General features: G+C 36.8%; 1 protein-coding gene across 5 annotated transcripts in view; it reads right to left on the reverse strand.

Annotated features, from left to right (window-relative positions):
• Positions 1-12620, reverse strand: part of LRCH1 (leucine rich repeats and calponin homology domain containing 1) — a 196309-nt gene that overhangs the window by 88803 nt on the left and 94886 nt on the right. For all 5 annotated transcript variants that reach the window (XR_009400036.1, XR_009400037.1, XM_059378050.1 and 2 more), the window contains exon 2: positions 10350-10494. Coding sequence is in view for 3 of the 5 variants with exons in the window: in XM_059378050.1 (XP_059234033.1) it covers positions 10350-10494 (145 nt within the window). In the remaining 2 variants the exon portion in view is untranslated. The remainder of the gene's footprint in view (positions 1-10349; positions 10495-12620) is intronic.

A 12620-nucleotide genomic window follows, 5' to 3' on the forward strand; every position in this document is an offset into this window, starting at 1 on the left:
GCCAACCAACAAAGTATACCATTTTAAGGATAAGAGAGTACATCAGATCTCAGTAATAAGCCAAAATACCGAGTTCTTGTGCTATACACTCCAATCACTGGGAGTCTTTTCAATTGAGGAGCCCACAGTACTACAATTTTTCCTGCTTTCAAAGAATTACTGTACTTCCACTCTCAATATGCTTAAATGCATTTTCATGTTTGACAACTACCTCAAATATAAAGAAATAAGAACTATATAAGATACTAAGAAAAGAAGAAGAATGAAAGATCGAAGTTAACTAATAGGGAATACCCAAAGAAGGCAGAAATAATAGAAAAATGGAGGAAGGGGCAATATGAAAGAAGACAATGACTAAAATTTTTCTAGGGTTGATGAAAGACACGAATCCTCAGACTCAGAGAGCAAAACAAAGTTTATAGCGAGGTAAACCAAAATAATGCCAACCAACAAAGTATACCATTTTAAGGATAAGAGAGTACATCAGATCTCAGTAATAAGCCAAAATACCGAGTTCTTGTGCTATACACTCCAATCACTGGGAGTCTTTTCAATTGAGGAGCCCACAGTACTACAATTTTTCCTGCTTTCAAAGAATTACTGTACTTCCACTCTCAATATGCTTAAATGCATTTTCATGTTTGACAACTACCTCAAATATAAAGAAATAAGAACTATATAAGATACTAAGAAAAGAAGAAGAATGAAAGATCGAAGTTAACTAATAGGGAATACCCAAAGAAGGCAGAAATAATAGAAAAATGGAGGAAGGGGCAATATGAAAGAAGACAATGACTAAAATTTTTCTAGGGTTGATGAAAGACACGAATCCTCAGACTCAGAGAGCAAAACAAAGTTTATAGCGAGGTAAACCAAAATAATATACCTGTACATATTATAGTCATAAATATAGAGCAATCAAAGATAAAAAGAAGGTATGGGGAGAAATCAAGAGGAAAAGCATGGAAAATGCTCTACAAGCCTAAAACATTTAACCTAGTAAAGGATTATTTTATAGCAAAACAGAGGTCAGAAAACACACTATATTTGAAATACAATAGAAAAGAACTGCAACTTAAAATTTTACACTAATACAACCTAAAATTTTATCCTAAGAATTGAACCTTCTTTCAAGAATGGGGGGAAAAGATAGTTCAGGAAAAGACTATACTTACCATAAGCATACCATCACTGAATAAACTTCTTAAGAATGCATGTTAAAAAGAAGGAGATTGAACCAAAAAACAGTGAGATGAAAAAGCAGAAAATCTGGTTAAAAACAAAAAACAAAAACCAAAAAACATATATATATATGTGTTTTTTGTTGTTTATATATATAAAACATATATATACACATATATAAATATATATACAAATATATATATACATATGTGTGTGTGTGTATATATATATATGTAAGTACAAATAAGTATCAGTTGACTCAATTCAAAGTAAAAAGCAAGATGGACCTAAAATATAGAATAAAAATAATACACAAGTTTGCGGAGGGACACTTGCAATATAAGCTTTCTATGAATATTATTACTTTAAGGAGGATGGAAGAGATATTTTTTACCTTTACCTTCAGGCTTTTGTAAGTCAAATATTCATGGTAACAATTTACATAAGCAACCTTTCAATTCAAAGTCTAGAGATATAATGACTAACCTCTAAACCAGAGGAAGAAAAAAATTAGAATAAATAAAACTTGGAATAGTCAATAGAAGGGAGGAAAGGTCGGGGGGGAAAGGCAATAATAATCTTCATTAAAAAAAATACAAAATAAAAAGAAAAATGTAAATCCACATACATACATACCGAAACTAAGGTTGAAAGGTTGAAGATGAAAAAAATGAAAAAATATGTGCGAGCAAAAGCCTCAAAAGAAAGCTAAGACGTAAGTATTAATTTCATATACAATAGATGGTAAGTTAAAAAAAAAAAAAGCATTCTCAAGATAAAGTGAATCACTACGTAATGATAAAACCTGCAGTTTGCAAGAAAGACATATAATTTTGAACTTGGGCTCAAAATACTTGGCCTATAACTTGGTCTTAAAATACATAAAGAATTGATAGAATTACGGGGGGGAAAAGCAAATCTACAATCATCCTATTTTGCTTAAAGCACATCTCTCAGTAACAGATATATATGAAGCAGACAAAAGATGTTTTGGGGTAAAAAAGATGTGAGCTTCCAAATTAAAGCTATATTTAATGGCTTTACTGGAATCCACATTCAACACTTAGAAGGACATACATTCTTCTCAAGCACAGGCTATAACATACATCTCAATCAATGTAAAGAATCAACATCAAATAAAATATTCCCAAAATGCAATGCACTAATATTAAAAATCAATTTTAAAAGGTATCTTTAAAAATCAATTCTAACAAACTCATGAGTCAGAGAAATAATACTGAAAATTAGGGGCACCTGGGTGGCTCAGTTGTTAAGCATCTGCCTTCAGCTCAGGTCATGATCCCAGGGTCCTGGGATCAAGCCCCACATCTAGCCCCACATTGGGCTTCCTGCTGAGCAGGAAGCCTGCTTCTGCCTCCCCCACTCCCCCTGCTTGCGGTGTCTAATAAATAAATAAATGAAATCTTTTAAAAAAATAATAATAATAATAAAAAATAAATAAAAGAATAATGAAAATTGTAAAAGTTTTAAGAGTGAGTTTAAGAATATGACATCTCACAACTTTAAGGAATGAGCTAAAGTGCTACACACAGGGAAATCCATAATCTTAAATGCTCCTATGAGGGAAAAAAAATAAACAGAGGTTAATGAATACACATCTCAAACTCCAGAAATCAGAAAAAGAACAAACATATAAGAAAACAGACAGATGGAAATGTGATAAAAATCGAAAACTAATAAAATAGAAAATAAAAACCTAAAAAAGTTGGTCACTAAAATTAAAAGTTGATCTGACAAAAATATACAAGTCAAAACAAACTTTTAATTTAATTAACTTAATTTAATTTAATAAGGGAAATAAAGGAATAATAAATAATAAAGGAAATAATAATAATAATAATAATAAATAATAAAGGAAAACAAAATTCACAGCACCAGGAATTAGGAAGGCAAACCAACTACAGATACAGTAGAAATTTTTTAAAATTTAAAAAAGCCCTTGTTATTTAAATATTTAGGTTGGTCTCCTGGACAATTCTCTAACAACTATTTTTAAGACTATGAAACTCTCCCAAAGGGCAAGGAATACAATAAGGCATCATTAATGTTAGACAAGGTAACAAAAGTGAAAATGCCAGGCAAACTATAAATGCCACAGAAATAAATTCCACCAATTTCTACTACTCTTATGTATGAACTGGTGTGGCTGGGGGATAAATCACTTTCCTGTTTCCCACCGAAAGTAAAGGGTTGTTGAAGGACCCAAATACGACGGAGTACCAGCTAAATCCTCTTTGGCTATTAAGAGATGATGATGGGGCACCTGGGTGGCTCAGTTGGTTAAGCAACTGCCTTCGGCTCAGGTAATGATCTTGGGAGTCCCAGGATCAAGTCCCACATCAGGCCCTCTGCTCATTAGGTAGCCGGCTTCTCCCTCTGCCCCTCACCTCTTTCATGCGCTCTCTCTCTCTCTCAAATAAATGAAATCTTAAAAAAAAAAAAAAATGAGATGATAATGATGATGGAAATCCACACCCTCCTTGTTGTATATACACTCCTTTTCTCATTCCCTCTTCTTGATGATAGTACTTGTTATAAGACCTGGCAAGCTGCAGCATTCTTAGAGGAAATAGAATAAGTTGATTGCTGATGGAATGGCAATGTTTCAAAGGGTCTTCATCTGTCTAGTTAGAAAAATAAATGTAACTTGCATCTTGCTCCTTTGGGCTTACAGAAAAAACTCTGAGAATTACTATAAACAAAACATCTGTATAGTCAATTAGGAGTAGGTATTTACCCCATTTTTGGAGGGAAAATCTACAGCACAAAGATTTTAAGTGCTCCACTAAGATCAGAAATAGACCTAAAAAAAAAAAAAACAACACATTCTGACAGTGCTCTAGCCATCAAAGCCATAATGTCCCTTTTGTGTCTCTCTGTTCCTCTGTTTAATACAAACACTGATCTTAAACAACATCTGTGATCAGGTGACATGTATAATGGAAAAATCCTCTTTGGAAGTCTTGCCAAGTATGAACTCTACTAAAAGGAATGGGATCTGGTAAGAAATATCCTACTATTAACTCATTCACGTTTAGCAAAACCCATCAACTACCAATGCCAATGTACATAATTTTATAGGCACTGCAAAATGTAAATTTTTAGGGACGACTGTCTCTAGGTTCTGCCTTGAGAACAAATGCTCAGTGAGCACACTAGAAAAAACAAGGCTTAACACACACTGCTGCTTGTGCAACCAATTACCCAGTGGTCACTTCCAACTACAGCATTCTACAAAAAAATTTTTCAAATTTTAAGATGATGCTTCCAAATTCCAACATGGTTCACTATGTTTTGGAATCTTCCTTCTGATCTGTCATTTCACAGAACACAACCTAGCAACCCCAGACCAGTTCCAAAATATATCATTTTTCCTTTGAAAATACAGTAAGTTCTTCATAAAAGGATTTGGAATAGAAGTTTGTCTTGAATTGAACAAAACGGGTAGGAAGACACCGTCAATTTTCTCAGTTTCTAGAAAGAGTAAGTGCTATCTCACAATTGAGACCTTCAGAAATATCAGTGCAAGAAGAGGTGCGTTTCTTGGGGATAAAACTAAAATTCTTAAGAACAAAGAAAATCAATTTTTAGTTTACAACAAATACATAAAATCTGTGCTTTCTGAGACAACTCTTATATGCTAGGTGCTCCTCTGATCTTTCAAATAGCAAGATGTCCTTAGGATTAAAGACTATTTTTCAGAAATGACCCCCCCCAAAGGAATGTGGGGATACAGGTTACATGGCGATCAGGAACTTGGCTCTTTCTGCACATTGTTTAGCAGCCAAAAAGGATGCCAGGCTTCAGAAAAAGCATCCAAACCAGATTCCTTTTATGGTGTGATAACATTTTGTTCAATAGGCTGCCTTTTTCTTTATAGGCAATGCCTCAGAAACTACTCCTAGAGACAGGAGCTCCTTTGTACTTTTTTTTTTTAATTTTATTTATTCATTTGAGAGAGAGAGAGAGAGTGCAGGGGGAGGAGCAGTGGGAGAGAGGCAAGCAGACTCCGTGCTGAGCACAGAGCCCAAAACGGGGCTCGATCTTAAGAACCTGAGATCATGATCTGAGTGGAAACCAAGAGTCAGACGCTTAACAGACTGAGCCACCCACGCTCCCCAGGGGCTTCTAATGAAGAACCCAGCTCCTGTGCTGTGTGTTTCACTGTCAGGAACTAAAACCACTCACCAAGAGTTCTAAAAGTAGTATGATCAGAGGCAGTAAAGAACTTTCATTTTTTAGCTGCTTCTATTCCTGAACCTCTCCGAGACCTAACTTTTCAAAAGCTGAAGTCCTTATTCTAAGACTCATCGCACCTCTCTGGTCCTAGCCAAGAGTTTTGCTGCCTTGGGTTGTTCTATTTTCCCAAGGTACCTTTTCTTCATGGGTCTCATCATCAACAACCTCTCCAGCACCTTAAAATAGATTTTAAACTTTGTAATACAGCTTTCCTGTAGCGCTCGGGTTCCAAGTGTTTGTTCCTATGTAGGAATAGGTCTTGCTTAATCATTTTTATTGTTCTTGGCCACATTTCTGGGATTAAGACACTTTACAACAGGAAGAAACACAGTGGCACCTACACTAAACACACATAACCTTTTGTTGTGAATACCAAGACGCAAAGATTAAAAGCCCAGAGCCTTCAAACTCAGGCTACGTAAACAGCAATAAATTAGTGTTTTCCATGAATCTGATATTCCTACCGTGTGGGAACACACCGAAGTGTTTTTCACAGCAAAGGGTTTTATTTTCCAAGTGTTAATGAAACCCATCTCTGGTCTAAGACAGGACTTGGGTTTCTGGCACTAAGTAGCCATCTGACATTTAAAGATAGCATCTGTGAGAGATCCGACCAGCCGAGAAGCCGTATAGGCAGGGGCATATCACCACCACTACCATCAGCTTCATTGTCATCGGTATCATCGCGACCATCAAATACTTCTGGTTATTTACCCCACCGGAATACCCACTATCGATTCACAGTAGCATTACACAGCATCCCACCTGCTTTGAAACCTACAAAACTAGCAATTCCCACATATGACTTATTAAAAAAGAGAAAAGACTAAAAATACAGCAAGACCATGCTTAATTTTTTTTTTAAGATTTTATTTATTTATTTGTCAGAGAGAGAGGGAGAGAGAGCAAGCACAGGCAGACAGAGAGGCAGGCAGAGTCAGAGGGAGAAGCAGGCTCCCTGCCGAGCAAGGAGCCCAATGTGGGACTCGATCCCAGGACGCTGGGATCACGACCTGAGCCGAAGGCAGCCGCTTAACCAACTGAGCCACCCAGGCGTCCCAACCATGCTTAATTTTAAGTGTAGAAATATGAAATCGGGGGGCACCTGGGTGGCTCAGTGGGTTAAACCCTCTGCTTTCGGCTCAGGTCATGATCCAGGGTCTTGGGATTGAGCCCTGCATCAGGCTCACTGCTCAGCAGGGAGCCTGCTTCCTCCTCTCTCTCTGCCTGCCTCTCTGCCTACTTGTGATCTCTGTCAAATAAATAAATAAAATCTTAAAAAAATAAAAAGAAAGAAAGAAATATGAAATCTGTGAACATTTGAAAAGCAGTTTCTCTGCATTACTTTATCCCACAGTTCTTTATTTGTAGTTAATAAAACAAGAGGAAAAACCCTAAGTACCACAAAAGAGAAAGTATTTCCAGGTACTTATTTATAAAACCTAATGAACTTGCCTATTTGTTAAAGCTGTTTCAGAACATGCTATGGTTGATTCAGTCTACCTTAAGTGTATGCCTAAAAGCAATTTCATTTTTCTTTAATTTTTTGAAACTTATACAGATTTTCTCTGATTCATCTAAATTGGTGATAATGCCATGATTTGATGATATGCTTCTGTCTAGAAAATAAGCTCCTTTCCTTGGCAGAGTATGCAACTTATCACAAAAAAAAAAAAAAACAAAAAAAACAAAAAAAACAAAACCAAAACCAAAACTAAAAAGCCAAAAAAACCCCCAAAACCTGCACTGAAGACAACCCGGTAATTTGTCTATGAGTTAGTATGTCGGCAGCATCCTGAGTCCCTCTGCTTCCTTTTCAAGTAAACCGATGGGCAGTCTACCACGCGCCTCCACCATACCCAAGAAGAAATACATATTATTTCACTGACTTAATTCTTATAACAGGCAGAAAAGACCTGAAAAGGCCGTAATACCCGGTCCTGGATATCGTGGAGGGGACATGTATCACGATCACACACAAGGACAATATTCTACATGTCCCCCGGTCAGCAGCTGGAGGGTGGCTGGAAGTGGGGGAGTAGTTTGAGACAGAAAGAACTCACAAAGACACCACTATCACGTGAATAACACTGCTCAGCATCTTAGAAGAGTTAACAATTTTGTTAGATGCCACTGGTATTTTCTAGACATTTATTACATACCTGCAAATAAGCAGATGTGACAGCCGTCTACTATTTTATAAGCAATAATGGATCCTTTAGACAAATAAAACATCCCACTTCAAATCACTATCAAACAGAGAAATAACTCAGTTCCAAGGGTCCAATTCTCAGAAGACATGTTCCCACCAAACCTATAAGTCAGGAGTTAAAGGTTTTACAGCTGAACAAGATGCCATCTTCGTGGTCACTTCAAAGCTTGCCCTTTGTTATTATTTTATGTTACACATTTATATTCATGAAATAAACTCAAAAGAGGTATCAAAAATAATTGTGTGTGTGTGTGTGTGTCTGTGTGTATATAACTTGTCTTTGAAAGAGTTTAGAGGATATACACATGCCTGCCTGCCTGCCTTCCTTCTTTTTAGGAAGAGAGAGAGAGAGTATATGAGCAGTGAGGGGGACAGAAGGAGAGGGAGAGAGAAAATCGTAAGGAGGCCCTAGGCCTAGTATGGAGCCCTTCAAGGAGCTCAATCTCATGACCCTGAGATCATGATCTGAACCAAAATCAAGATTTAGTTGCTTAGCTGACTGAGCTACCCAGACACCCCAAGGATGTCCATACATTTTTCATATACCCTGACAGAACTCCTCTGAAAAGAAAGAGATAACATATTTTTAAATTTTCTCCAGGTAGTTATCAATTCCTTTGAAGAGTCAGGATTCAACAATACAGAATATGTCTTAAAGCACAGTAATATTAAAGTAGAGATGTGAGCAAAGAAAACACAGAATAAAAGTGACCTATATAAAGGGAAGGAAAGATAGAGGCAAACAAGGAATTAAACAGAAAACACTGCTTAAAGAGCTTCAACAGAAAAAAACAAAGAAAAAAGCTTCAACAGTCCCTTTATCTATTTCTTCTTCCTATCACCTAGGAATTCACCAAAAATTGTTTACAATATACCTACACGGTTCCTCTTCAGCATCCTCAGTCCCAATGGCTCACTCTGTTCTTGCACTAAAGGACCCTGAAACCCACACATCAATATATCCTTCCTACCACCTGAAGACAGCAGTATTATTCCACTCTCGACAGAGCCCAACGTGAAAATCATCACACCAATACCAATCATATTAGTGCTTTTAAAGCATAATATAAATTTTAAGATTAGATTACCTCATGTTTGTAGAATTTTATAGTTCGTATCATACCAGAAGAGAGATCTCATCGATACCCAGCAGCTTCTCATTGTGTATGGACTTGGTATAACAGTACAAACTTACATCTCCCCACGTGTTGCATGTAGGACTACTGGAGGTGAAAAGCGTCACAGCAGGACAGACCTAGGTAATTAAACACATGCACAACTGCAAGTGCTCTTGGGATACTGCCTCTATGCAGATTTTGAATTAGAGGGCAGATGATTCAGGGAAATAGTGAACCAAACCCGATAGACACCACTCCATTGGCTCCATCAGTTAACTCCAAGGTAATGAACATTGTGCTGTTGTAGAAATAATTTAGATTATCTTATTCAGGGAAACTCAAAAGGGTCAGATGAACTAGAAACCTGGAGAAGTAGAAGGTAGTTCTATAAGCCTCTAGGCTATGCTAATAGTAACTTACATCCTATTCACTAACCCACTTCAAAACATGACTAGGATTGTTTTTTCACTCCCAAGAAGGATATGCACACCTAATGAAGCACTGTGGAAATCCATTTTTGACTGCAAAGAACTCCAGAGAAGACCCCAACTCTCCGTGGCCAACCATAAGCCAACCAACAAACCAGAAAAAAAAAAAAGAAAAAGGACATTATTATCATAAGTTAATGGCTCTATTTCGTTCATTGGGAATTTGGCATGTTTGGCATGTTTGTGACACTACACCAGCCCTGCTAATCAGGTGCTGCTCTTCCCACACCAAGATCATGTCACTGACATGGGGAGAGGTTTTGCTCTAGCTTGAACTCTGGAACCTTGCATTTGTAATAGAGATAGATTTGATTTAACAGTTCCTATTTCTCTCCTGACATCCTGTGTGAGTCAAAGATTTAGGAGACAAGGAACCAAAATCTGTCCAGAGCAACAGACAGTTACAGCACAAAGTCTAAAACCTGGGTCTTATGAAAGTTGATTTTCTTAACTTCAGGGCTGCTCAGGGGAGTTAATATGTTACACCGTGCGTGCATAATTAGGGAATCAGTACAGTCCACTGGTCTGTCCTCAGCAAATGCTGACCTAATTGAAGGGGGTCAAAGACCGCAAACTTCGTATCTTGCTGCAATTGGTCAGTGCTCTTGAATTTTCCCAAGTGGCCAAAAGGGAACAGGCTCAGACAGTACTAAGTAGCAAATCCAAAGGTACAAAAACTCCCAAAGACCAGCAGGGCCCCAATCTGTCACAACCCTCAAGTTCTTTCCTCCCGTCCTTTAGCCCTCCACCTCCAAAAACTACATCAATACATGAGACAATATACCAAGCACCAAAAAACCCAAAAAGTATAAATGATACCACATAAATTACCCTAAAAAAAAATAAAAATATCTTGCCATACTGATATTCAGAGAAGTCTAGCACCGAAAACAATATTAATAGCCCTACTAATTTATTATGACAGGTAGTTCTTAAATAATCTTAAATAATAATCTTAAATAAATAATCTTAAATAATCAAAGGGTGATCAGGATTTGCAAAAAGAAAAAAAAACTTATAGAAATGAAAGCACAGTTAATTGCGGTTTTGTTCACTGAATTTGATTACAATCCTTAGAAGTCAACCTACCTCAAGTTTAAGTAGGTCAGCATCTGCAGATTAATGATGGCCTCAGGAATGACTCTGATGCAATTATGATACAGATTAAGAATTTCCAGTGATACGAAATGGCACAATTCCATTGGGACTTCGACCAGTCTGTTTTTAGATAAATCTGTGAGAAAAGGAAAGAGTATTTTGTCAATAAATCTTCAACATGACCCAGTACAATTACCCACTACAAATACTTTTTTTTCTTAACATGTTTTAAAATAAGCATAATCTAAATGTAGATGAGCATTTTCATTCCTTGTAGCTCTGTTACTCCAGGGCTGATTTCTTTTTCCTGGCATATTACCCAATTCATATGGGAAAGCAAAAATATTGCTAAAACAGTTTTATCTCTATATTAATTTGTAAATACAGGCCAGATATAGAAGAGTAACTGAATCAATATTTACTTTCCATTCTATCTAAAAATTATTTCAAAGTCATTCTCCCCTAGGCAAGAATGAAAACTGTATCCTTCAATCTTCTCTGAATACATATCTTTACCATAATATTTATTTAATTCAATTTTGCTTTCATAACATATGTTGTCTCTTGGGACATTATATCCTCTGCAAACACACACATAGTAGATACTAAATAAATATTGCATTCACTGGAATAACTGAGAACCTACAATGAACAAACCCAAGACAGATCAACTGTGTCTCTCTTAAGGATAGGCAATGTGCCGGCCACATGACCAGCCATAAAACTAGGCTCCCTTCCTCAAGTGTACCAAAGACCGTAATAATGGAGGTCTACAGAGCAGTGTAAGCAAACATTATGGTTTACAATACCACCATCTCAACAATAAAAAATGGAACAGTCCTTAATGTCTAGATCTAGGAATGGCAGACATAACTGTCAAATACCATAGAACACCAATCATGAGAAAAGAGCTACCACTGTCAAAAACAATAAGTCAACATTACTGATATCACCCTTCATCAGGAGGGACTCAATCAGTATGACCAGATGTTTATTAAGTATCATGTCATATATACTTAAGGAATCACACTCTTTAAAAAAAAAAAAAATTTAAATAGGTGAATACAATAATGAAATAGAAGTCCAAGGGCTATCCTCCTGACTACTCTTCTGAGAAATAAATACATAAATAAACAAGGACAGACCTAGATGGCTTCAGAGGTGAATTCTAAGCAGGTTTAAAGGGACAATTCTGATAAAATTTAAACTATTCCACACAAAGTAAAAGAAGGAAAGTTTCTAAATACTTATTTAAACAGTAAGGTATAATATTGATATCAACACCTAACAAAGAAAATACATAAAAAGAAACCACTTAGGCATCTCCCTTCTATATAAATACTTATGTAAATCCTAAATTTAAAAATTAGCAAATGGAATTGAGCAGTATATGAAAAGATAACCATACTATGAGTATGAGGTGAAGGCAGATGCTTAACTCCCTGAGCTACCAGCTGCCCCTAAATGATTAACTTCAAAAAGTGAAGCCATCACAGCACAGGGACAATGCGTGGGAAGTTTGCGTTTATGATCTTAGAACAGAGAAAGTCTTCCTATGAATGGCATAGTGCAAGACTGATAAATTCAACACATTAAAACAGAACTTACAACATTCTAAAACCAACAAAACTCCACCAAAAACATACATGACAATCAAGGAACGAGGGGCAGGTGAGCAGTCCTACAGTTCATAAGCCCAACAGGTTAATTTTTTATACAGTCAATGATAAGAAGTCTGAAATGCAGGGGGAAAAAAAGGACAGAAGGAAGCAAGGAAGGTGAGAGAGGAAGGAAGGGAGGGCACGGAGGAAGGAAGGAAGAAGGAAGGAAAAAGAATGGATGGCTCACAGAAAAGGAAATAGAAACGGCTCTTATGCATATGAAAAAACGATCAACCTTACTCACATTAGAGCAATGAAAATCACAGCTACATGGGAGAATACTTTTCACCCATTAGACTAGTATCAAAAACTTTGGTGAAGGGCACCTGGGTGGCTCAGTTATTAAGCATCAGCCTTTGGCTCAGTCCATGATCAAGTCCTGGGATCAAGCCTCGCATTGGGCTCCCTGCTCAGCAGGAAGCCTGCTTCTCCCTCTCCCCCTGCTTGTGTTCCCTCCCTGGCTGTCTCTCCCTCTGTCAAATAAATAAATAAAATCTTTTTTAAAAAAGAAAAGTTGGTTGTTGTTTTTTTTAAAGATTTTGTTTATTTATTTGACAGACAGAGATCACAAGTAGGCAGAGAGGCAAGCAGAGAGAGCGAG

The sequence above is a fragment of the Mustela nigripes genome, chromosome 15 (genome assembly GCF_022355385.1).
Source record: "Mustela nigripes isolate SB6536 chromosome 15, MUSNIG.SB6536, whole genome shotgun sequence".
In the NCBI taxonomy this organism is placed as follows: domain Eukaryota; kingdom Metazoa; phylum Chordata; class Mammalia; order Carnivora; family Mustelidae; genus Mustela; species Mustela nigripes.